At 29.2% G+C, this 27821-nt stretch overlaps 2 protein-coding genes across 2 annotated transcripts; both read right to left on the bottom strand.

Moving 5' to 3' along the window:
• Positions 1-260: 260 nt before the first annotated feature.
• On the bottom strand, positions 261-2572 carry LOC140177279 (uncharacterized). The gene is made up of 3 exons (XM_072210438.1): positions 1250-2572; positions 890-1001; positions 261-565 (listed from the first exon to the last, which is right to left on the bottom strand). The coding sequence occupies exon 1, from the start codon at positions 2380-2382 to the stop codon at positions 1273-1275; it is 1110 nt and encodes a 369-aa protein (XP_072066539.1). The 5' UTR covers positions 2383-2572; the 3' UTR covers positions 261-565; positions 890-1001; positions 1250-1272.
• A 258-nt stretch (positions 2573-2830) lies between these two features.
• LOC112729683 (uncharacterized) lies at positions 2831-23236 on the bottom strand. The gene is made up of 8 exons (XM_072208156.1): positions 22946-23236; positions 17354-19177; positions 16967-17056; positions 11902-12378; positions 9461-10288; positions 8667-9362; positions 7156-7986; positions 2831-4330 (listed from the first exon to the last, which is right to left on the bottom strand). Exons 1-8 carry the CDS (start codon positions 23234-23236, stop codon positions 2831-2833), a joined length of 6537 nt encoding a protein of 2178 aa, XP_072064257.1.
• Positions 23237-27821: the final 4585 nt, after the last annotated feature.

The raw sequence follows: 27821 nt of genomic DNA, 5'->3' as shown, positions 1-27821 counted from the left end.
GACACTCATCTCTATTATTTGCTAGCAGTATATTTGTAACTAATGCAATCTTATTCAACCATCACAATTTTTTAAAAAGAAAATATATATGTCATAGTTACCATAGCAATACGCTATTTACAAGTAAAGACATACACAACTTGAATTTTTATAGTAACATAAGGTCAAAGTTATGCATTAAAATGGTGTTATGTAGAAATAAAAAATATATCTACATGCCATTTTTAATTCGGTTCTTAGAACACAAACCACACACTCCTTCAATATTGTAAAATTATTACAATCTACTTTCATACATGAAAGTGCACTAATGCTCTCAATAACTTAACCACACACACTTTATATATTGTATAAAAATCTAAAATATAATTTATTCATAAAACACACTAAGCTTATAACTTTGTCAGTTAAAAGTTAAAAAATAATCATACACTTCTTCCTGCATAATAATACAGGGGATTTATTTATATCATGCACAACACACCACACTCAAACAGAAATGAATATTTGTTGCTTTGATGGGATCTACTTATATTCTCCTCCTGCATTTGGTGTCCCATAGAACCTAGAAAATAAATTTCACAAAAAATTGTGTTAGATAATATTGACTAAAGTTCAAAAAGTTACAAGATTGAAAAAAAGCAACATTCTTTATGATTTGAGTTGAATGATTGTTATCCAAACTTATTATAGTAAGACTTTCCTGTAGCAAAAAGAAATATGTAACTGCGTCAAATTAACTTGTGTTTTTTCTAGCGAATTGGTTACTTGGCCTAATAATTTTAGTGGTCAATTTGTCATAATCATGAGATTGTATCCATACACAATGAAACCATAACCATTTCCAACTTTATTTATTTTTTAAAATAAAAAGAAAAATCTTACTAACCATCCTTATTTATTCGTCCATTACTCCTTGATTAGACTACTAGTTTTGCAAGGCTAACTGGTAACAAATGCATGCCTTGAAAATAAGCTTCTCTCAGCAAGCAACAGATTTCCTGCAAGAATTTGTATACAAGGGCTAGTTAACTCGAGACAAATTAACTGTACTGTTCTTTTTAAAATTCTCAGAAAGGACAAGCATTGGATAATAAAATAAGCAATGTCAAAAATATTATATAATCGAATATGAAGGAAGCAAATTAAATGACATTTCAAAACAGAAACTTCCTCCATTGTTTTGGTGCAGTGTATAACATGAAAAAGTCAAAGAAGATGCAAATTGAGAAGATAGAGAATAACTTACATGTTAAATTATGATTGTACTAATTAACTCATCAATGCTGCTTTATTCGATCGATTCTCAAATTGTTGACTAACTGTAGTGTTTAGAGGATTCTCGTTTGAGCAACGAACTCCATCTATCTCCACCTTCCCTAAGATAGGTGCTTCGACGTGACCGTGTGAGAAAGTTTTCATGCTCTCGCATTGACTGATGCAAACTTCAAACCTATACCTTGGGAAATTCAAAGTTGATGAGTTTCCGGTGAAAAAACTTTCAAGTTTTGGCAATTCACTAAGAGTCAGATATTCGAGGTCTGAGAATGTGAGATCTTCTTGTGGTTTGTCTTCCTCTTGTGTTGTCAATACTACTGTTTCCAATGACTCACATTTGGAAATCTTCATCTTATGCAAATTTTCCAAGCTTTTGGCAGTTAAGAATGTGAACATGTACTCCAATCTGTTGCATTCAGTGAACTTCACTTTCTTCAGAGATGGGAAATTCAAAGTTGAGTTTCCTTTGTAGAAGCTCTCAAGTTTTGGTATCTGGCTAAGAGACAGTTTCTCAAGCTGTTGGAATATGATGACATCATGATCACCATCATGTGGTTGATAATCCACCATTAAACTTTCGAGTGCTTCACAGTTGGATATGTGCAACTGTTCAAGTTGAACAAGACATTTGGCGGCTGAAGAAGTGAACAAATACTTCAAAGATGCACAACCCTCAACTTTGAGCCATGTGAGATTAGAGAAGGTTACCCAGGTGTGGTCTAACCCAATAGATTCAAGCTTGTGCAGATTCCTCAGTTCCAATTCTTGAGCAAGCAGCTGCGAATGAATATTCTCAGGCTTTTTTGAGGGAAATATCTCCTTGAAAGCACTGTCGGCCACCCCAAGCATCTGAATATTGGGAAGTGGCACCTTCTTTGGGAAGAAATTAAAGGCAGATGTGGCATCTGAGTCATCAATATCATTAAAGCCCTGCAATCTCAGATATTTTATGTTTTCGGGGTCCAAATGAAGCACTCCTTTGTCAAGCATCATCACACCTTCCATGTCTATTGACAATCGCTGTAAGTGAGGGGTAACAACCTGCTCCATCGGATTCAAAGTTAATAAGAAGGACAACACATGGCCATCATGACATGTCAACATAATTTACCTTCTCCATTTTTTAATTGCTGCAAAATGCGTACAGTATTCCAAATAAAATCAAATAAATGAAGCATGCAGAAATATATATATCTTAGATGTGCATATAAGCTATACAAGAGATCAGAAATGGCAAAAGCTGCTCATATTTTCTAATGGTGGGTAGCTTCTCATATTAGATACATGCATTTGGCTCATTATGAATGATTTAAAAGGCTTGGATTGGTGCGCGAGAGATATATTAAGTTATTAACAAACAAAATAAGAATGAGTTGCTTATTGTGATAAAATAAAATGCACTTTCCTCAAAAGTACATATTCTACGGAGAAATAAGTATATCATATATAAAGCTAACAAGATTAGAAAGTTACGAATATTTTTAAGGCAAGAGCTTTCGTACCTTTGCAGTGGAATCTGTTGTAAATTTACAATGAGAAATATCCAACTCTCTTAACTCCGTAAATTTAGAATTTGCATTCCAGCATAAATGTATGTAAGATTTGGCAAATTGTGCAGAGTCAATGAGGTTAGCTCAGGGAACATAATAAGCTCCTTATTTGTTTCTTCATTGTCTGCTTCATCTTTTGTAACAATTTCAACCAATTCCTCACAGTTTTTCACATCTATTTTTTTCATGTTAGACATGGGCAATGATGCTGGCAACAAGCTTGTGAGGCTTTTACATCCATTCACAACCACTTCCTCCAGACATAGAAAGCTGAGACTACTTCCTTTAGGATCATTGTTCCAAATATGGCTTAGAGTTGGCAGATGCTCCAAAGTCAATTTCTTCAATGGAATATCTATAGCAGTATCTTTCACATTATTTGTTGGAGCATCTTTCACATCAAATATTGTCTCAAAAGAATCACAATTCCCAACCACCAACTCTTCCAATCTATGAAGGGAAGGTAGCATATGCCATGGTAGTAATGCATTTGATAATGAAAATTCAGAGTCTTCCATTTCATGATAAATGTAGCTCAGATTTGGCAAATTCCACAGCTTCAGACAAGATAGTTTGGAGAAGATATTAACCTGTTTATCTGCATCTTCTTTGGCTAGTTCATTTCTTGTAACAATTTCAACTACCTTCTCACAATTCTTCACTTCTAACCTTTGTATGTTAACTGATTCTGGACACAAGGATTTTAAGCTTGCACATTCATCAATAATAACCTCCTCCAATTTTGGAAGACTGAGCTTTCCTTTCCAAACATGGCTCAAAGTTGGAAGTTTCTCCAAAGTCAATTTCTTCAAAGGAATAACAATAATCATGTTTGTATCTTGTTCATTTGTTGGGGCATCTTTCACATCAAATATAGTTTTCAAGGAACCACATTTTTCAACCATCAACTCTTCTAATTTATGAAGAAAAGGTAGCAACTGCGATAGTAATGGACACTTCAAATTTGGCAAATTCACCATCTTCAGACAAGATAGCGTGGAGAAGATGCTAATCTGTTTGGCTACATCATCTCCAGCAACAATTTCAACTAACTCTGCACAATTCTCCACTTTTAACCGTTGTATGTTACCCTTGCCAACTGATTCTGAAAACACCGATTTTATACTCGCACATTCATCAACAATAATAACCTCCAGGTCTGGAAGACTAAGCTTTTCTTCAGAATCCTTGTTCCAAACATGCCTCAGATTTGGAAGTTTCTTCAAAGCCAATGTCTTCAAAGGAATAACAATATCTGATGGTGTATCTTTGACTTCAAATATGGTCTCAACAGAATTGCATCCCCGCACCACCAACTCTTGTAATCGATTGAGGAAGGGAAGTAAATGAGAAGGTAGTATTGCGGTTGTAAAGAATTCATCACACCCTTTCACCATCAGACATTCCAAATTAAAACCAGAGGAGTAGGATTCAGCTGAGATATGCACTTTACTAAGCCATAAATCTTTCAGTTCCAAGTGATCGCCAAGATCAAGGTGTCTCTGAATTTTGTTATGTCAAGAAAATAAATATAATAAAAAAGATTAATTAAAACTATAAACAATTATGGTGAATATAATTAATTACAGAAAAAATAATAAATAAATTCTGAGTTTTTTATTGGAAAGACGACTAAATATCTTATCAAATTTAATGGACAACATATAAATTCCTTTGTCGATAATTTGAAATTGATATAAAAAATCTATGTATCACTTGTCTATAAAGGTTTAGCTAGATATGGTTAACATAATGTATTTTCTAATTATTTGTTTGTCACTTACCACTATATTCAAATTAAACATTTTATAAATAGATATTTGGAATTTTATATTTACCCGCATTGATCATTTTGTCAAAATTATTTTAATTAATATCTCTTTTGGCGTGACCATAAAATATAAACAATGCTAACAATATATATATATATATATATATATATATATATATATATATATATATATATATATATATATATATATATTGCCAATTTTCATTATTTCATTTCTAAAATTTATATCAATATATAATAAAAGGATATATGATCAATTTCTTAACTGGTAAATTTTGTACCAATCTTAGCACATTTAACTTAATTTTAGAGACATTTATAGCCACTTATGTTAATTTATATTATCAAAAAGCAGTACATATATATATATATATATATATATATATATATATATATATATATATATAGTTGTAATAGCATAAATTAAATGCAATGTTAAAAACATATAAAAATTTATCTTCGTCAATTTTAAAAAATTATACTCGATGCATCCTTTTTTATATATTACTCTAAATAAATGCATTTATTGTTTAATAAAAAAAATCAAAGTGGTGAAGAAAAAGAAATAATTAGATTATAAAAAAATATGTCATATATTTATTTTAAAATACTTGTCCAAAAAAATAAAATAAAAACGTATATTAGCCTAGCTAGAATGTTAAAAGTGAGATATTATGGAACAAAAAGTTTAATAAAAAATAATTATCTAAATAAAAAAAGGAACACATATTAACACAAAAATAGGTAAATAAAAATAATTTTAAATAAATGAACATACATAAAATAATTATTTAATTATCTCAATTAAATTTTTATGATATATCTTTCTATTTATAGTTATTTCTTATTTTCATTTTTATCTCATTTTAATTTTTAACTAAGTCTTATTCAATTAAAATATTTTTCTATTAATATAAATCCAAATTAAAAATTTGTTAAAGGTATTTTCATTATACATCAGAGTTGCACTTCTTTATGTTTAGCTTTTCATATTTTATTATTGTCTAAAAATGATTATAATGTCCTTATATTTTAGTCGCATTATTCTATTTCTTCATTTTGGTATTTAAAACCTCGAGTTAATTAAAAGTATTTATATATTTTTTTGTATTAAAATAAAATAATAATTTAACTATTTCTTAATTGAATATTTGAGATATGCTACGTACCAAAATATATCGTAGAGTAACATAATAATAGAAGACTGATGTTAGCCTTATTTTGTTAAAATTTTTAGAGAGACACTAGTATTTTATTTTGTATTTAGTAAATCAAAATAGTTATATATTTATGTTTATAATTTTAAAAATTAAAGATATTTTTTAAAATATTTAAGGAAGTATTTTTTTTTTAAATTAGTTTATATTTATCAAAATTAAAAAAATTCTAATATAATTTTATATATTAATAAATATTTATATTTATTCTTGATTAAATTATTGATGTCAAAGTTTATTTACAATCAAAATTCTCTCTATTTTTATGTTTATTATGATCATTTTAAATTTTAAAAATTATTTTACTAAATACAGTTGTTATTATTTGTACTTATTAAAAGTCACTTTTAATTTAATTTACCAAATATAAAATGTTATAACATTTACAAATATATCTTTCAAAAGTCAATTTGATAAAATTATTTGTTTAAAATAAAAGATTTCTCAAACTAAGTCTTTGTCATTTTCAAGAATAATGATAATATCACTCTTCTTTTGTGTTATTTTTAAATTATCCTTTATTTTTATTATTTTATTTTTATAAATTTTTTTAAGGCATTACTTATATAAAGATTCCAAAAACAACTTTTTTTAATTGTTATTTAGCCACAATTAAAAAACTTACTCTAAAAACACATAGATTAATAATAAAAATATAAATTATGAATAAAATTAAAGAGCTAAGAAAAAAAATTACACTAATGATTCTAACTAATATTAATTCAAATGACATTGAATATTTCTTAAATCAATATAAAATATTTTTTTCAAAATCTCAATTTCACAATAAATTTTATTCAAAGAATTTAAAAATAAATAAGAATTACTAGAAAAAAATAGAATAATTAAGACATGGTAGATTAAAATAAAGATATTCAAAATTAAGAGAAAAGATATTCAAAAATAGAATAAATTTTATTATCACCAAGTATTTTATTTCTAAAAATTTATCTGATTAATCCACTTTATAGTTTCTCTTATTTAATTTTTTTTTGTTTTTTCCATACTATCCTTCTAAATTGAAATCGCTTCAAAATAAATTATTTATCAATTAATTAAAGATGTTCGTTATGGTATCTAAAAATTATTGTTTAATTATTAAAAAATTAAATAATTAATTTTAAATTTTAAAATATAAAAATAAAAAAATTTAAAATATTTAAAATTTACTATAAAAAAATAAGTTAAATAAAAAATAGACACCAAATAAAAGGTACTATAAAATTAGCCTTACTTAAATATAACCAAGTTTCTACGGAAAATATTTCAAAGTGGCACAGAGTAAAATTTTATTTGGAAAAGGGTCTTTATTTATTACCTGACTTAGAGACTGCAATACTACGGCATTATTAAGATCACGGTGGAAGACCAAATCATCACTTGAGTCATTGTAAGAAACTTGAATGCTTCTAGAAACGTCGACATTTCCATGAGAGAAAACTTTCATCTTGGAGCAATTCACTATGTCCAGTTGAATGAGAGAGGGTAACTTCAAAGTGGCATTCCCTGAATAAAAGCATTCCAGGCTTTCCAAAGATCGAAGGGTAATCCTCTGTAGCTGCTCAAATTCAATAACTTCGTCTTCCGTCGCACTCTGCTGTTCTTCCCCCACAATTTCTTTCAATGATTCACAACTCTCAACTTGTAACTCCTCAAGGTGTATTAGCATTTTCGCTGTTAAAGATGTGAATAGACGCAGCATTGCATCACATGATTCTATGTGCAGTTCTTTCAGATTGGAGGAAGATTGTAGCACTATTGTTGTCATCAATTTTGGACAATCAGAAACATCTAATAGACGCAGCTGCTTTGACAAGTATTCTACCCCACTCATGGATTTCAACTCATCTAACTTGTATAGCTTCAATTCTTTCAAGTTTCCAAGAACCTCCTTATTATTAGCATTATGATGGGAGGGCAATATATTTTTGAGGTTTTCATCACAGTAATAGCATACTTCCAGTGTTTCCAAGTTGGGTGTCTTCTCAAATAATTCAACTGGGACATTAGAGTTCCTTTTCTCATCATCATCAACAAGGGCAAGTTCATTCAAACTCTCAAGATTTTCGTTATTCAATTTTGTCGACCATGAACTTAAAGCTTGAGTGTGTCTCCAATTCAGAGTCAAATTTTCCATCTTGGAAATATCCTATGACAGAAAGGGTTGATAAGTATAAATAACTTTTTGAAGCTTAGGATTATAAAAACTAACAATTAATTATTTCAAAATTGTGAAATTGTTAGCGAATTGACTCTAATAAGTATCAATTATGTTAGACAATTATTATATAGCTTTTACAAAATAACTATCATATAGGGTTTAGGTTTATTAAAACTAACTTTTTGTGTATTACTCAAATAAATATTAATATCTTTTTAATCAAATAATCTAAACACGCATAAATTATTTTTATATAATTAATTATATAAACAATCATTTAAAACAAATTTAATTTGCAGACTTCTTCATTAGAAAACAGAGAAGAAAAAAAGAAAAAGAAAGTGAAAAACATACAATAATATTTTTTTCACATCAGAAAATATAAAAACAAAATAAGTATTTATCGAATACTCTTTTCAAATTCGAAAGTGTGCATCTCATTCAACATAATTAATAAAATGAGTTTTAAGTTACTATTTATTTTTAAAAGTGCAAGTAACATTAAGAATATAAATATGAGATATAAATCCTATAAAATAAAATGACTTATAAATATAAAATGAAAAGTTAATCATTAATAAAATAGAATAATAAAACTCAAAAGTTGTTATAATAAATTACTTTCACCTTAGAAGATATTATAACGAATAACAATATAAATTATTTACCGTTATATTCATGAAAAGTGGTTGCTTAGCAGTTGAAGTGCTGTTTTGATTTTCCTCTCCTTGACTCTGAAATAGCTCCAGTTGATCATTGCAATCATATACCACTAAGCAATTTAACTCAGGCAGAGTGAACTTCTGAGAGCAAAAGCCAGTAAGATTTGGCAAATAGCACAATGCCAATGTGGTTAAACAAGGAAACACAAGATCTTCATCAACAGTTCCACCTTCTATAATATTGGATAACTCATCACATCCTCTAACATCAAGTTCCTCAAGCTTCTTAAGATCTCTGGCCAAGGCTATAGGAAATAGAGTTCTCAATTCCTCACAGCCATTGACAGTCACTATTTGTAGACTTTTGAAGCTGAGAATTCCTTGTTTTTCCGGGTTCCACACATGTTTCACATTTGGAAGCCATTTCAAAGTTAGCTTCTTCAGTTGGAACGATGTTTCCTTGATCTCAGTATCATTCATTTCAAAAATTCCTGTTATTTTTTTGCAGCTATCCACTTCCAATTCTCTTAAGTTCTTGAAACTGAAAATAACATTTGATGGAATTGCGTATGGTTCTAACTCACAATCACTCAGCTTCAAAGTTTTCAAATTGTTAAACAATTCTCCTTTGCATTGCCATAGTTGTTGTAGATGAGCAAGATCATCAGAAACACTTAATTCCTCCATGCCTTTGAAAAATATCTGTCATTATATTAAATTTACAATTATATTTCCTATATTATTCTTTACCTCTAATTCAAACAATCTTATTCGAGTCAAATAATTTATTTAGACAATACCTTTTTGTTGAATATATCTCGTATTGTTTCTTGTAAATTGTTTGTCCAGTACGCTTCCACCTTGTCTTTTTCATGGACAACATATACTTTTCCCAACTTGGGCGGCGGTTTCATGTGTTCTTCTTGGGAGAAACTTTTCAATTCGGGACAAGCACTCACCACAAATTTCTCTAATGATGGAAACTGAAACGCACAACTCTTGGACCTGCAAAAGCTTTCCAGGCGCTTGAGAGACACAAGTTCAATTGTCGTCAATTGTTTGAAAATGATGTCATCATTGTCTTTATGATCTTCTTGTCCTTCCTCTGATACAAGTTCCTCAAGAGATTCACAATTAATTACCTTCATGGTGTTGAGTTGACCCAAGCTTCTAGCAGTTGATGGTGACATTAAATATTTTAATGTGCCAGAGTTAACCACTTCAAGCTTTGTCAAGTTAGAGAGAAATACATCAGAAGGTGCTATGGTTTTCAAACTTGGGCAATTTTGAAAAACCAATGACTCTATCCTTTGAAGAATGGGGTCTCTTTCGAAGCCAATGTTCTCAAGATAAGGTAGATCTGTTAGCTTCAAGCTTTTCAGCTGTGGGACAACACCTAAGCTTTCAATCTTAGCAAGCCTTTCAAGAGGCACCAATTCTTCAAAAGAAGCATCGTTCAAGCATAGATTCTTCATATTAGGATTGCTATAAAGGAAAGAATACAGAATTTTAGTATCCTTCAGTCTAGATAATTGAAGCTCTTCTAGATGGTCCCTTCGATAATCATAGTTAGTCGATGACGTTGCATGTCTCCACTCAATTTGAATTGACTTCAAATTGTTCATTACCTACACATGGAATAAATCATGAAGAAAAATTAATTTAGTATGCATAATTAAAGTTAAATATATCAAAATATAAATGCATGCACGTATTCTACGTCATTTTAAATTTTTAATTGGGGTTTAGTTGTGACGATATCTTGATTTTGTAAAATTTCATCCGATCATGAAAAATATTTTATTTGATTTTTTTTAAATGATTAAAGGTTAAATCGAAAAAGGAATAAATAAAGCATGTCCCTAGTAATTAATAATAGAGCATAATATAAAATATATATATATACTCATGTTAGACCTAAAAATATAATCTTCTATCAAACCTCAGAGATATTTTTATTTGATGATAATGTAAAAGTTTAATTTACAACCACGCCCATTAAATCTAATCAATTTTATTTTATTCTAAGTTATTTTTCTTCTGCTATTATGAAATAACAATAGAAATAAGAGTTTGAAGGTATTGTTATTACCGTTTCAGGAAAGAGGGCAGGCTTTGTTTGTTCATCTATGATTTCTTCTCTGAATGGTTCTAACTTGTCACATTGTTCAATAGACAAGTTGTTCAGTGCTGGAAATTTTATTTCTTTATAGCACCTCCAATGGTGAGTTCTTCTTTGACTTTTTTCTAACATATAGGAACTCTAACCATTGGAGGAGAAAAGGAGTGAGTTCCTGCACAAGGATCAAGGTAAGGGAGTCCCTCTAAGCAGGGACTCAAATTAACCAATAATAACTTGCCATTTGGCAAATTATTATAAAAATATAATAATATAAAATCTGAAATAATTAAATAATTAAATAATAATTAAATTAGTAATAATTATAATAAAAATTATATTAAATAATTATATTTTTATTTAATTAATAATTTATATTAATTATTTAAATAATTAATATAAATTATTAATTAAATTAAATAATTAAGTTTTTATTTAATTAATAATTTATATTAATTATTTATATTATAATTAATATTGAATATTATTTATATTATTATATTAAATTATAATTAATTAAATTTACTTACATTAAAAAATAAATTTAATTTTTATATCTTATAAAATAATTTTTAGTTGAGTTGGTTATTTTTATTTTTAAAATTTAAAATGATAATGATATTATTAAAATTAGCAGTTGTAAACACAAAACTATAAATTAGTATAATCTCGAATTATATATTGTGTATTATTATTATATATGAATTTATTTAATATTAATATCTTTTAATAATGAATTATTTTAAATTTATAAATTTAAATAATATTATTAAAAAAATTAATTATATTAATTTTAAGTATTTTAATTAATTAATTAAGTGGGACCACAATAGGGACTAAAGTTAGTTCCTCCTAATGGAGAAGAGAGAGATGCTTTGAGTTCCTATTTATTGTTTATAACGCAAAAGCTGATGTGGAGTTACTTTTTATGACAGGTGGGCCATAAACAGGAACTGGGATGAGTTCCCTACTGGAGATGGTCTTAGTTCCTGGTGGATAGAAACTCTTGAATTTCAAAAATTTGATTGTTGCAAGTTTCAAAAAGTTAAATTCAATAAGACTGCTGGCATCTTCTTCTTTTTTCTTGGCAACAATTTCCCTCAATTGAGAGCAATCCGAGACCACAAGCTCTTCAAGATTATTTTCAAGTGTTTTAGCGACAGGAGCAGAAAATATATTTTCCAACCTTTTACAATCTTGAACCCATATTTTATGCAAATTGTTTAACTTAAGAATCTCTTCAAGCTGTTTTATCTTCATGTTGAACATATACTCTAATTTTGGAAGTGATTCAAAATGAACATCTTGCAACTTGGGTGTTGCATCCTTAGAAGTTCGCTTCTTTTCCCAAGCTGAAGCCGTTGTCTCAAATATAGCTTTCATTGACTTACAATTGGTAACGCTTAAGTTGCTTACATGCTGAAATATTCCCACCACATTAGAAGTGAAAACATGGTCCAGTTTATGACACTCATCAATGGCTAGGCTCTCCAACTTTTCGAAAGAGGCTTTTGGGAGTTCTAATTTATTATCACATATCCCACTCAAAGTCTTCATGCTTCTCACTTTAATACTCTTCAAATTTGGAAAGATGGTAACCTGTTTTGTGGTTCACAATGCAATAGCAAAAAACTCAAATTAAGTCAAATGTCACAAAATCAAACCAACAAAGAAAGATCGCCAAAGAAATGCTTGCATTGCTATTAGGAGCGAAGCTATATTAACTATTTAGGGAGACGGTGTTTAATAATTTACTAAAATTATTACCTGTATAAAATAAAAGTGAGGAATTTGAGTAGATGAAGATATTGAGAGAAAAAAAAATTTATATTTTATTTTTTAAATATAGTAAACTATTAGACTAAACTTAAAACTATTATACTTTGTTAATGTTATATAAAAATGGACTGATTTTTTTTTATGAATGAAAGGAGAATTAAAAAAGTGTACCCAAAAAAAGAGGAACTGAAAAATATATAAAAATTAGGACTATGTTTATTATTTTTTTTTTAACAAAAATTAAAAATTTGGGAGGGCCATTACCCCTTCCCATACCTGTAGCTTCGCCCCTGATTGCTATTTGCAAGTTGGCATCACGAACAAAACTAGTAACAGTAACTCAAAATCATAATATTGCAATGTTGAGCTTTAATTTAATTTAGCTTTTGTTTGATAAAATTTTTTGAAAAAGTGTTTCTACTCTTTTTTTTTGGTGACTTAAGTGCTTTTACTCTTTAAAAAAATAAATTTTTTATTTTATATTTAATAAATAAAAAAGATTACGTATTTATGTTTGTAATTTTTAAAAGATCGAGGTATCTTTTAAAATATTTACAGGTGTAGCTTTTTAAAATTAGTTTATATTTTTTAAAATTTAAAGTCTAATATAAATTCATATATTAACTAATTTTTAATTTTAACACTCAAATTTATGTCTTTTATAATATTTTTAAATTTTAAAAGTATAATTGTTGTTTGTGTTTATTAAACGTTATTTTTAATTTGATTTACTAAACATATAAATACTACACTTTTAAAAAAATAAAAACTTTATCAAACTAAGTCTTAACACTAAGATACATTTTCGGTGACAAAACTTAAGAGATATATATATATATATATATATATATATATATATATATATATATACTTTTTTATAAAAATATATAAAATAGTTTAAAACAAAAAATTTATATATAAACTTATAAATGGACTATAAATAAAATTATGCAAATATTGAATTGAAGTTTATTTATTTAACTTCATATAATTATATTTATGTTTATTCATTTTAAGTACGTAGTAACTTCTATTGTTACTTTTATAGTATTTTTTAGTTATATTTAAATATTATATTACAAGGATAAAAGTATTAGATAATATACAAGTATGAATATAATATTTCAATAGTTAAAAATTAAATAATATTTAATTTTTTTATTTTATTTTTTATAAATCAAAATAAAATCTATTTTCAATAATATTATTACAACTACTATATAAATAGTTAAAAGAAAAAGAAAAATAATATATAAATGACAAAGACAATATATAACTAATAAATACAATTAGACTTAGAAAATGAAAGACTAAAATAATATAAAAGAACATTATATATTCTAGTGTTTTAGGGAGTTTATCATCTAATACATATAATTAGAAAACTTAAAGAAGAATTATGGTTAAGAATAGAAGAGAAACAATAAGAGGCATGATATTAGTAACTACTCTGCTACATGTACACTAAAATCAATTATTAAAATCAGTATAAAAATATGAGATTATATAAAAGGATATAAAGAATGATAAAATAAATATTGACTTTTATAATAAACCTACATAAGAAAGAATATAAAAGAAGGGAATAAATTAAGTTTTATTACTCAATTTATATTTATTAAAAAAATAACATACATTAATATTGAAGGCAATCAGTAATTTAATAAAAATAAAGAATAAAAATAATATGAAAAATAAGTCTAAATATTAATTTTATAAAGAAGAATGGAAAGATATGAAATTCATATAAAATAATTAAATAAATTTTATAACTCAATTATATTTATTAAAAGAATAACATTAAGATTAAATACGCAGAATAAATGTGAAAATTATGAATTGATAATAAGTTGGTTACATAAATGCTATTTAATTACTATGCTTCTAAATGTGATTATATAAATAAATAATTTTATAGCATAATTACACATATTATAGATGATGGCGTTAAAAAAAGATATAGTAACCAAAAAAAAAATATAAAAAAAGTAAGATAATAAGATAAGAAGAATTTTAAGTCAATGTAAAGAAAAAAGAAATTAGATTATGCCACCTTGAAAAAAAGTATAATGTGACATAATAGAAAAATATTAAGAATGAATGAAAAATATATACTAACACATTGCAGAGAACTCTCTCTTCTTGAGAAATTTTAATATTATAATTGTGCTAAATTTATGGTCTCTTGTTTAAGATTATCTTGATGATAAAATTCAATTTAAATTCTTTTTTCCAAGTAACGATATTTCTTATTAAAGGAATAAATTAGCACATAGGAACTTTTTCTTGTGACTTTTTAAAATTTATTTGAAATAATTATCCTTTAAATAGATTTTAATAAGTATTGCTAATGTTAACTTTTTTTCATAACCTATCATCATTAAATTTTCTTAAGGGTACATAGAGGGGAAAAAAACTTAGTATCATTATATAGATTAAAGAATATTATGTATGCCACCTAAGAAAAATTTTATATGGAAAAATGAAATGACGTGAAATATCTAAGAACGACCAGAGAACTACTTTAATTTTTCTTATCTCAAAAAAAATTGAAGGAAAAAGAATTTTAATATCACTACATAGATTGATTGATAGATATTTTTGTCCGAATAACAATTTTAAAATTAAGTTAAATCTTATGAATAATTTTGTAACTAAAAAATATTAAAAACAAAAAAAATGTTTAACTCCTACCTTAATAATCAAAATTGTATTTAACCCAATCTAAAACCTTGTTTTTGAGTTTGACTCTCCAACAAGTAACAACGATTAACCTAATAAAAAATAGGTGCATTTTTTTTGCACTCGCTCCTTGAAAATATCAGAGTAAATACGGCTCGTATCCGAGATTTAAGATGGTGGCATACCTTGTGAAAAGCTAATTGTGTTGCTAATTTATTTGCCAAGAAAGAACAAAATCTCCCCCACAACCTCCACATTTTTGACTCCATCTCCATATTTATATCTTGCTCCGACTCTTGATTTTATTGGAACCCTCAGGCTTAAAGAGGTTGCTTAGTTTGGTTTTTCTTTTGTTTTTTTTTTTCTTGGTTTTTTTTTCGGGATCCCATGATGTCTAACACTCCAACAAAAAAACAAAAATACTATTTATATACTAAATTCACTCACTAAATTCAGTTAATAATGTATTTATATATAAATATATATATGATTTAATTTATTTTTAACATGTATTTATATTTTAACATGTATTTTATTTTGAAAAGTACTTTTAAGAATAAAGTATCGTTTTTGAAAAGTACTTTTAAGAGTTTTGTCCCCAACATTTGGGGTAAGTCCCAAAATTGTTCCTAACATTTAAATCATCCTATTTAAATCCTAACGTTTCAAAATTGACTCAATGTTGTTCTGCCGTTAAGAATCTGTTAACAGAATTAACGGCGGGAAAAAATTGAGACGATTTTGAAACGTTAGGGATTTAAATAGGATGAAAATATTGGGGACAAAAATGATACATAAAAATAAATTTTATCTTTCAATAATATCAATTTTTTACAATACATAGTTATTCAATTATTTTTTAACCACATGTAAATAAATTAAACTTAATCACATTACTTTTATTCTAAATGAATTTATTTTTTTATAATTTTACTCTTAAAGATTTTTTTACTCATCATGAAATGTTTGTAGAATGAATAGTACATAAACTTGCGAAAAAAAATATACATATACAATAAAGTATAAATTGTACCTTTTGTCTCTAATGTATCGAAATTTTTTAATGTTTAAGAGTAAAAATCTTTAAAAGTCAAATTTTAAAAAAATAAATTTATTTAGAATAAAAGTAATGTGATTAAGTGTAATTTACTTAAATGTGATTAAAAATAATTGAATAACTATGTATCGTAAAAAACTGATATTATTAAAGGATAAAATTAAAATTTATTTCTATGTATCGTTTTTATCCATAATGTTTTCGTTCTATTTAAGTTTCTAATGTTTTAAAATTGTCTCAATTTTATCCGGCAGTCAATTATGTTAACAGATTCCTAATGACAGGATAACATTGAGCCAATTTTAAAAACGATTTACGGTAGGAACAACTTTAAAATTTACCCCAAACGTTGCGCACAATACTTTACTCTCCTTTTAAATATATACATATATAATTATTGAACATTAAGAATACCAAACGCCTTTTTTTTTTGGGTGACTCCCAAACGCCTTTTTTAAAATAATTATTAGTAGTCCAAAATATGTTTAAATACTTTCTTATACAATTATTATTTGTCAAAAAATAAATACTACTACTCTAAAATAATTGTTTCTTCTACACTAATAACAATCAAGAAAGCAAAATTTTGTTGTAATGATATATGAATCTTATTCATTCGTGGTTATAAAATAAAAATATATGGAATCAATGGCCAAATTACGTACATACCTTCTTTTCACTTTGAGTATCATTGCTGTTCTCGTTGAGAAGAATATGCATCATGTTGTCACACTCGCTGACAGATAGACTTTGGAGAGTCTTCATATTTATAGCCATAGACAATGTTAACAAACTTTTTAAATTATCACAACCATTCACTTCCAAGTGTACCAATTTTCCAAAAGGAGGATTTTTGCCATTCCATATTTGGTGGATTTGGATAGAGCACAACTCTAATCTCTCTAATTTTGAGAATTCAACCTATGAAGAAAATACAAATAATAACTATTAATTTATGTCAAATGAGAAAAAAAAAAAACATCATATGTAAATGTTGATTAACTAAAATTTAAAATGTAAAAGAAAAATAAATTTGTTCTATAGTTCTGAACTGACCTGTTCATCCAACAATACTTTTTGTTGCGCTGTAGATGAAATGGAACAGAATCCATGAAACTCAGGTAATGATTTTAAGGTCAAAGTGCGTAATTCTTGAAACTTAAGAGACTTCGACGCATTAGCATCTTGTGGATCTTCCGCAAACACAATCTCCTTTAGAGAGTTACATTCCGAAACTTCAATTGTTTGAAGAGCAACCAAAAGCTTGACCATAGACATTAAAAAGACATTCTTTAATGAACCACAAAGCTTAATCTTGACAACTTTCAGTTTACAAAATGAGGATGATGAAAGTGACACGCGAGAGCATAGTTGCTCCATGTTATCGAGCTTGTAGATTTGCAATGTCTCCAGTTTCGGAAAAGCGTTCTCAGGATGCTTCCTCTCCTGTGGGTTGATCAAATATCGAATGCTAGAAGTACTCACAATGGACAAAGTCTTAAGACATGGAAACCCTTTCAAATTCAGTGCATAAAAGATGTCTTGGACACCGTTGAGTTCTTCCAGCAACAAATTCTCAACCCTTTCAAACAATATTTTGATCCCTTTCTGAGAATGAATGCCAACATCTTTCTCCAGTATTGCCAAATACCTCAACAGTTGATATTTCTCCGGAATCTTGAAATCTGGCTCCAAATGTGTACTTGACGAGCCAATTACAATTTTATAGCTATGCAGTTTATCAAAGAACAAGTTTTCTGGCAAATGGGAAACACTTGGGATTTGTAAGTCAACATTTGTTATCTGATTTAGATGTCCCAACTCCGAAAGACTAGCATTTTTGTTTTCAGTTTCCTCTCTATTATTATCCACCCTCCATTCAACCAAAGTGTTTCTCATGTACAACTCCTCCAAATTAGTCAAGCTAGATATTACACCAGCATGAATTGATTTTAGTTGGGAGCAATTACTTAAGTCAAGAATTTGCAGCTTTGACAAATCCTTAAATTCAGTGGGCAAGCTTTTAATATCAGATCCAGAAAAGCTTAGAATTCTTAGATTCTTCATAAACTTGCCAACATCGATGCATAAGTTCTCATCTAGATTTATGCATTCCTCCAAACAAAGCTTTCGGAGTTTTGTTAGGTATTTCATTGATGAAGACATTTCGGAGAGATCAATCCCAAGCAGAACCAACGCTCTAAGTTCTTTCATTCCTCCAAAAAAGTCTTTTGGTATTTTGAAATGTTGATGGTTATTGTGAAAATGAAATACTCTCAGTTTAGGACATTTTAAATTTTTAGGAAACTCAACATCACATTGATGTAAGAAAATAGCAGTGTATCGCTTGAGTTTATCATCATCAGGCCATTCATCTAGCTTTCTTTTCGCCAGCATGAACACATTATTTTCTGATGCTATCAACAAAGCTGCATTGCGAATAAGGTTTTGCATCGTGAAACGATCATTTGAATAACTGTTAGACAACAAACCTGACTCTTCTAAATGCATAAGCAACATTTGCACTTGATCTCTGGCATCTCTTACTGTGTAGACGCCTTCAAGAAAATCCAAACCAATGCATAATCTCACTAAGTCTGAGACCAATGCATCTTGACCCAAACAAGCACAAAGCAAGAAGATACGCTTGAGTTCCTCATTTTCTAAAAGTTGATAACTCAACTTTGTAGAATATTCAGATGTTCCTGTAAGCTTTTTCCTTTCAAGTGTTTTAAGGGTCTCTTCCCAAACTGAGTCGCTTTGGTTTTTCAATGCCTTTGCCGTTGTAACTATTGACATGGGCAATCCAGAACATTTCATGGCAATCTCAATAGCTAACCGTGCACGATTAGAGCTTTTATCATCATCTGCTATTCCTGCCTATTTTGTATAAAAGAATACAAGTATTGAATACAATATGATATGATATATAATCAAAACAATTTTATGAGAAAAGAAAATTGTCAATGTACTTTAACAAGTTTGAAGTAACAATATACTGGATTCTGATGTATACTATAATCTGTTAATACATATACTACTAATAAAATATGGGGTCTAATCACTTTGCAAATAGTGGCTGTAAGTATTTGAAATCAAAGGAATAAATAAAATGTATAGTGTAGGCTACTGTGCGACATACAAAATGTAATTTAAATTGAATGATTGTTATGATATTTAAAAATAAAATAGTGTCTAACTTGTTAAAAAAAAAAAGTAAGAATTAATATTTAATTTAAAAAATATAAAAATAAATAATTTTTCAATATTTATAATTTATTATAAAAAATAAGTTAATCAAAAATTAAATAATAACTCCTACACACTATAAAATTCTCCTTTAAATTGTTGTACATTTCAAATGTGAAGTAACTATTTTGGAGGATTACATACAGATATGTAATAGAGGTACAATGGTTAAATTACATAGAGAGAAACAGGTTTTCCCTCTGAAAGAAGTTTAAGTGGTGGCCAAGAATAATAAAATATGAGTTTATATATCTATCTATTTATTTTATTATATAAAAGTTAATATCAATTTTTTATATATTGAATTTAAATCATATTTTCTTTATTAATAATGCCATATCATCAATTTTAATTACTTAGCAAAATTTAAAAATTAATTAATAAATTTTTAATAAAATATTTATTGTCTTTTAAAATAAATTTACGAAAAAAACACTTTTATTACTTTTACTATTTATATTTTTATTATTTTATAATATTTTATATATAATTATATTTTAAGATCTTTATAATTATACTTATTTCAATATACTATTTAAATTAAAGAATCAATTTTAATTATTTTTAATATTATTTTGAGTTTGTATCATTTGAGACAATATCTAACAAAAAGAGTTAAAAAAATATTAACAGATATTTGTACTTTATACTATTTAAATTATTCTTATTAAAAATAACTTATCTAAAAAACTGTATATACTAGAAGAAGAAAAATAAATAGATGTCAAAAAAAAATCTACAAAAAATGAATTTGTTGTGCTATAACATAAAAAATTATTAACAAGTATTTTTACTTTATGCTATTTAAATTATTTTTATTAAAAATAATTTATTTAATATATTATATATACACACAATAAATATTTTAAAAAATTTATTCTTACTATTATATATGTCATTGAAAAACTGTATGCATTAGGAGAAAAAGAATAAGTAGATGTCAAAAGAAAATCCACAAAAATTATTATAGATAAAATTATAAAAAATTATATCAAATTATACTTACCATAAAAAATTCCATCAAATTATAAATTACTAACTGAATCATTATTATAAATTCAAAAATAAATTAAAAGTTTTAGATCAAAATGCTACAACAATTTGTATGCTATTTGATAGAAAAACAAAAAGAAAATTTATTAAGTACAACTACCTTAAATCTAATTACACTCCAAGACAACAATGATACTGAAATACTATCCCAATTAAAAAATTTATACAATCTCACACTTATATTTGACATCAAAGTAAATGATTTTAACTATGCTCTCAACAATACACTATTATCAAGACATTTGTCCCAACAAAAAATAATGAAACTCAACTCCTATTACAACAAATAAAACAAGTAATACAACAAAAATTTTATTTATTTAAGATATCATTTACGTTGCTCATTTATATTTTTCATTTATTATAGGAACTAATTTTACCAACACTAATATCTTCAAACGTAGATGACATACAAATTAAGAGATTGAAGAGGAAAAAAAGTAAATAAATCTAAGACACATCTTTAAATGAAAAACATATATACAAAGATAAAAAAAAAAAAGGCAACAGAAAATATATACAAGTTAACCATTTAAAATAAATATGTCTCCACAAGAATATATGACATGATGAAAAAAGAAACAACTTCAACAACAATCAAGAGGATAAATACAATCAAAAGGATAAACACCATATAAAAAAACTAAATCTGTTAATTAAAACAAATCTAAAATAAAAACAATATATGAAAATGTAACTTTGTATAATTTTAATATAAAAAATAGTTAAATTACAAAATATTTTAAATAAAAAATATATCAAATTTAATATTAATTTAGATATATTTTAATTAATTTTTAAATAATATATTACTTATTAAAATATATTATATAATATCATTAATTTATGACCCGCGTATCGGGCGAATCTTATTCTAGTTAAAAATTATTTGAGAATAACATATCTATCTTTAGTATAAGAATGAGTACTACTACTAACTCTTATACGTGTCATAGTGGGTAAACATGATATTATATAGTTATTTTGAATATAGTAAAATTTCTTTTAGAGTTTTGGAATATGATATTTATATAATTTTTAGAATTTTTTATATTAAATATTGGTGCAAGATTCTATTTCTGCAATAATTTTTGTATGCAAAAATAGGGAAAATAACAATTTTTAGCCAAAAAATTAAAATAACCAACAATTCACAATAAATAAAAGGCGAAACATCCAAAACTAGAAATAATAAAATATCTAAAATTCTTTAAGTCAAACAATTTAAGATTTAGTGTTTAAAGTTAATGCTTAGAATTTAGAATTTAAAATTTAGTATTCATGATTTAAAATTTAATGTTTAAATTTATAATTTAGAATTTAATGTGCAAAAAGTTGAAGATTTTAAATTTAAGATTTAGAATTTTAGATTTACAATTTAAAATTTAAGATATTAATGACTGATGGTGTGACGTAGGGCTGGCAATTCATACCCTATTTGTGGGTATCAAATCCGACCCAATTCGTTCCATTGTGAATAGGGTAGAGATCGGTCCGGGTATGCCTGTGGGTAAGGTAGGGTATGAGTTGTGGGTGTACCCTACCAGGTATACAGTGAAGGAAGTAAGTGTTGAATCCATAACTTCTTTCATATAATGACTTACAATAAATGAGCAACCACTAAACTAGTTAGTTAATTTAGTAATTTAAAGCACTAATTTTTTATTTTTATTTTATTAATATATGAAATTCAGAATGATTAAATTTTATATTTATTTTGAAAAAATTTGATATTTCTGTGGGTATAGTAGAATAGGATAGGGTTTAAAATTTTAAGATGCGGGTAGAGTTAGAGTTGAGAGATTCTCAACTGGCAGATAAGGTAGGTAGAATTTTAATGAAATTTTTAATCGACGGATAGGATTAAAGTAGAGTCCAAACCCTACCTTACCCTACCCATTGTCAATCCTAGTGTGACTGGTGACGACAGAAGTAGACTGTGGTGATTTCCAGCGGTAGAAGTGGCTTGCGGTAGTCTCCAAAAGTGGGGATCCACAGCGGCAATTGTGGCAGGCAGGCAACAGTGATGGTTGGTGCGGTGGAGATAAATTACTTGTGGTGATAAATAAAATTGTAGTGTTAAAAAAAAAAAGAAAAACAAAAAAGATAAAAGTAATTTCAAAAAAATTGTGACTGAATATTTATTTATTTTTAATTATTGCTTGATATATTGGCTGATTTCTTTTTAGTGAAAGAATGGTACTCTAACTAACTAATTAATTACATTGCAGAAAAGCTAACTAACTAAGTTACGAGAGTGACTAACTATTGGTTAGACTAGTGACTAATTAACTTAGATGATCCATAATATCTTCCCTCAAGTTGGCAGATAAAGATTTATTATACCAAACTTGGAAATGAGATTGTTGAATTGAGTTGGGGTCCTAGCTTGGTGAACACATCGGCTAGTTGATATTGCGTCCAAACATGAACGAGCCTAATAAACCCTGCAACCACTTTTTCGTGCACAAAGTGGCAGTCCACTTCTATGTGCTTAGTTCTCTTATAAAAAGTGGGATTGGATGCTATGTGAATAGCAGATTGAGAATCACAAAACAGCATAGAAAAAGAAATATCAACTTGAAAGTCAAACAGGAGGCCTTTCAGACATGTGAGTTTAGTAGCCGCTGCTGCCATGGCCCGATACTCAGATTCTGCAGATGATCTGGAGACTGTGGTCTGCTTCTTCGATTACCATGCAACAAAGGAATCTCCAATGAACACACAGAACCCAGTGACAATCCGTCTAGTATCCGGACAACCCGCCCAATCTGCATCCACATAAGCTATTAGTCTCTTCTCGGAGTTTGCCGAAAAAAGTAAGCCTTGCCCTACGGTGCCTCTGATGTATCGCAACAAATGATGAATGGCATGAAGATGTGCAGTGCAAGGTTGGGACAGAAGTTGGCTAAGGGTGGAGACAGCGTAGGTGATGTCCAGGCGCGAGATGGTGAGGCACATCAATCTCCCTATAAGCCTTCTATAGCTTGCGGGATCCTTGAGTAACTCCCCATCTGAGCTACTAAGTCTTAGGTTGGGTTCCATAGGCAAAGAGGTAGGCTTAGATTCAGCAAAATTGGTGTCTTTAAGGATGCTGAGGGTGTACTTACATTGGCTAAAAACAATTCTCTCATATGATTTTGCCAATTCCAAACCCAAAAAAATACTTCAAATCACCAAGAATCTTCAATTTGAAGAGCGATTCCAATAACTTTTGCACCTTGTACAGTATGTCCTTAGATGGAGTGGCCAGGATAATGTCGTCGACGTATACAAGGAGATAGACTGTTTGGTTGCCACTACCATAGGTGAAAAGGGAGTAATCGCTCCTCGATTGTTTAAAGTAGTGGTTAAGCAAAGCTGAAGAGAATTTGCAAAACCATTGACGGGAAGCCTGCCTCAAACCATAAATGGACTTGTTCAACTTACATATAAGTCCAGAATTTTTGGAATTGTAGCTGAGAGGTAGGTCCATATATACCTCTTCGAATAAATTCCCATTCAAGAAAGCATTGTTCACATCCATTTGAAGCAAAGACCATTTGTTTATGGCTGCCAATGACAGAAGCACTCGAACAGTGGTGAGTTTTGCCACAGGTGAGAATGTTTCCTTAAAGTCTATACCAGCTTGTTGGGTGTATCCTTTTGCAACGAGTCTAGCTTTATATCTATCCACAGAACCATCAGCTTTGCATATGACTTTGTAGACCCATCTTCATCCAATGGTGTGTTTGCCAGCAGGCAGGGGCACCAAAGACCAAGTATTTGTGTCTTCCATGGCCTGGAGCTCTTCATCCATTGCTCTTCGCCATTCTGAAAACTTGACTGCTTGATGAAAGAAGGCAGGTTCAGGGATTACAACAACATTGGCAATGAAAGCACAGCGAGGTTGAGAGAGATATTTAAAATTCATGTGGTAAACATTGTGGCATTGATAATCCTTGAGGTACGGAGGTGGTCTTGATGGTCTAGATGTTCGGCGAGGCTCAGTGGTTGGAATCGCCTGAGATGAAGCTGGGACTTGTTGAAGTTGTGGCTCTACATTGGTAGCAGGTGAAGAGGAACTAGGTGTCACATCGGGAAGGCAAAGAGGCATGACCACATCAGGAAAGATATCAACAATGGTGCTGGAAGTCTTAGAGGATTGTTAAAATGGAAACTCAGACTCCACAAAGGTAACGTCCCTCGAGATAAAAATCTTCTTAGCGATTGGATCATAGAGCTTATATCCTTTGTAGCCAGAAGGATATCCAATGAAAACTGACCACACTGCACGTGGAGAGAATTTGTGTCATTTGAAAATGAGGGTGGAAGCATGAGTTAGACAACCAAAGACCCGTAAAGAATGATAGTCCAGCTGTTTGGAGAATAACTTCTCATACGGTGAGCTATATTGAAGGGCTGGACTTGGCAATCTATTGATTAAAAATGTGGTAGTCAGAACATATTCACCCCAAAATTCAATTGCAGCCTTGGATTGGAAGAATAGAGCCCGAGCCACATTGAGCAAATGCTGGTGTTTTTGTTCAACTACGGAGTTCTGCTCAGGCCTTTCGACACATGAGAATTGATGCACTATCCCTTTCGAATTGAGGTATTCGGTGAGGAAAAGTTCACCTGCATTGTCCGATTGTATTTGCTTCACCTTGGTCTTAAATTGAGTCTCAACCATATTAAAGAAATTGATAAGAGTATTAGCAGCATCAGATTTATGTTTCAACAAGAAGGTCCATGTGAATCTAGAGTGATCATCCACAACAATAAAAAATCTCATATTATTATATGTAGGGACACGATAAGGCCCCCAAATGTCACAGTGAACCAAATAAAAAATGGCAGAACAAAAGGTACTATTTGATTGAAAGGATAAACGCCTAAGTTTGGCTAATGGACACACATCACAATTGGAGTGATTGAATTTTAAGGGTGTTGAAGACAAAATAGAATTCAACTTATTGAAGACTTTTTCAGACGTATGACCTAATCTTGCATGCCAAGTAGAGCTACTAATAGAAGAAACTAAATGACAATTATCAACATCAAGAGAGAGAGCATGCATTAAGGATGGTGATTGCAGAGCAAACAGATCATCAACTTCATCACCTCTGCCAATCACTTGCTTGGAGTTCTTGTCTTGTATCACAAATGATAGGTCAGAAAAAAGGACACTACAATTTGACAATTTTAGAAAGAAACTAACTGAAATCAAATTGACTCTAAAGGATGGAATGAATATGACATTAACAAGTGTTAAAGAGGGGTTGAGGACAACATTACTAATGGCTAATGCATGAATTTTGGTATGATCAGGTAAAGCAGTGGTTAGATAACGGTTTTGGGTCAATTAGAGAATTAAAAGAGTTGGTGATATGGGTGGTAGCACCTGAATCAACAATCCAGGCACTTAGAATTGTCTTTTGGTTCATGTAACAAGAAGAGAACACTTCACCTGCACATATCTCAGGTTCAATGTCTTGAACAGCTTGCTGTGGTTGAAGAAGAGTCACCAATTGGTTGTATTGAGCTACCGTGAGAGAGAATGGAGAGGTGGGTGATGAATCTTGCACTTCTGGAGCATGATTCACTTGAGCCACATGATGCACCTGAGGCATGGGAGTCTTGTTTTGCAGATAGCCTGGTGGATAGCCATGAAGGTGATAACACTTGTCTTCAGTGTGTCCCATGAGTCTACAGTGAGAGGAAGTTGGACAATCTTTCTTACCCTTTGGCTTCAAATTTTGATACATAAAGAACTTCGGAGACTGCTTGACTGCGAATGCCATGTGCTGGCTAGGTTGAGGAGAAGTAAGTGCCCGTTGTTTCTCTTCTTGTAAGACCAAAGAGAAAACTTTGCCAATTGAAGGGAAGGGATCTGATAACAAGATTTGGCTTCTAACATTTGCCAAATTTTCATTGAGCCCCATGAGGAACAGCATGACATATTCTTGATCATGGTAGGTTTGAATCGATTTGACACCACCGCAGGAGCACGAGACCAGAGGCTTGAAGGTATTGAGTTCTTCTTAAAGGATCTTCAATTTCGTGAAGTATTGTGAAACAGAGAGAGAGCCTTGGGTCAGTGATATGAGAGATTGTTTTAGCTCAAAGATGCGAGGTGCATTGCTTTGAGAGAAACGAGTCTCCAGGTCCTGCCAAAGGAGAGCGGTTGAACCCGCGTAGATCACACTCGCAGCAATGTCCGTGGAGATCGAGTTTAGCAACCACGTCGTGATGATGTTGTTGGTGCATTGCCAAGATTCTGCAAGGACGGGATGAACAGTTGGATCTGATTTCTGCAAAGAACCATCAATGAAGCTAATCTTGCATTTATCACTCAAAGCAAGACGCATCGATCTGCACCACGAAGCATAATTGTCTTCTTGGAGTGGCTGAGAAACAAGCATGAGTCCTGGATGATCACCGGACTGAAGCGAATAAGCCTCGCGAAATCGGCAAAGACTGTGCCGGAGAGTTCGAGTTGCCTTGAGAGGTATTCGAATCAGAAATTGTGGACATCTTGATCGGGATCGGTGAAGCAAGCAGTTCGAAAAAGAAAGGAAAGAGAAGAAAATTGAGGCAAGAAAATCGGAAATTTTTTTCTGAAAAATCACAATGAGAAGGAAAGTGGAGAGGAATTGTGAAGAGAATTCACTTCTGATACCATGTTACAACATGCAAATGTAGAGAGAAAATGAGTAATCTCATTGATTAATTCTGTTACAGATGGGATATATATACATATACATAACACAGGGGTCTAACTGCTTAGTGAAGGAATAGTACTCTAACTAACTAATCAATTACATTGCAGAGAAGCTAACTAACTAAGTTATATAAGTGACTGACTATTGGTTAGACTAGTGATTAATTAATTTAGATGGTCCATAATACAAAGTAATTTTTATACGAGGAAGGCGTGAGCGAAGTACGCATGTGAGAGAAAGAGAGGTGTAATAATATATATGCTTGTATTAGCATACCGAGAGGAGAAAGAATAAATCATTCCCAACAATTTCAATGTGACTCAAATCGTATCCAGAAACATTTGATCAAATTAAATCTATCAATTTTTTTTTAAAAATAAAATATCTTAAAAGTTTATAATACTGAAATCGAACATAATAATCTTTTTTCCAAAAATAAAAATTTTTAAAACATAAAATTGTATTTAACATTTTTTTTAAAATAAAAAAATCTCATAAACAGATATGGAATCCAGTAA

This window comes from Arachis hypogaea, chromosome 12, assembly GCF_003086295.3.
Source record: "Arachis hypogaea cultivar Tifrunner chromosome 12, arahy.Tifrunner.gnm2.J5K5, whole genome shotgun sequence".
In the NCBI taxonomy this organism is placed as follows: Eukaryota; Viridiplantae; Streptophyta; class Magnoliopsida; order Fabales; family Fabaceae; genus Arachis; species Arachis hypogaea.
The sequence above is the reverse complement of the archived record's forward strand: the minus strand, read 5'-3'. Positions and strand labels throughout refer to the sequence as shown.

Excerpts from the sequence above, each read along its gene's own strand:
- LOC140177279 (XM_072210438.1), bottom strand. The coding sequence starts at position 2,382 with ATGTTGACATGTCATGATGGCCATGTGTTGTCCTTCTTATTAACTTTG.
- LOC112729683 (XM_072208156.1), bottom strand. The coding sequence starts at position 23,236 with ATGGCAGCAGCGGCTACTAAACTCACATGTCTGAAAGGCCTCCTGTTT. Across the intron at positions 9,363-9,460 it reads GAGATATATTCAACAAAAAG|ATATTTTTCAAAGGCATGGA; the intron begins GTATTGTCTAAA and ends ATATAATGACAG. Across the intron at positions 4,331-7,155 it reads TATTGCAGTCTCTAAGTCAG|AGACACCTTGATCTTGGCGA; the intron begins GTAATAAATAAA and ends AACAAAATTCAG.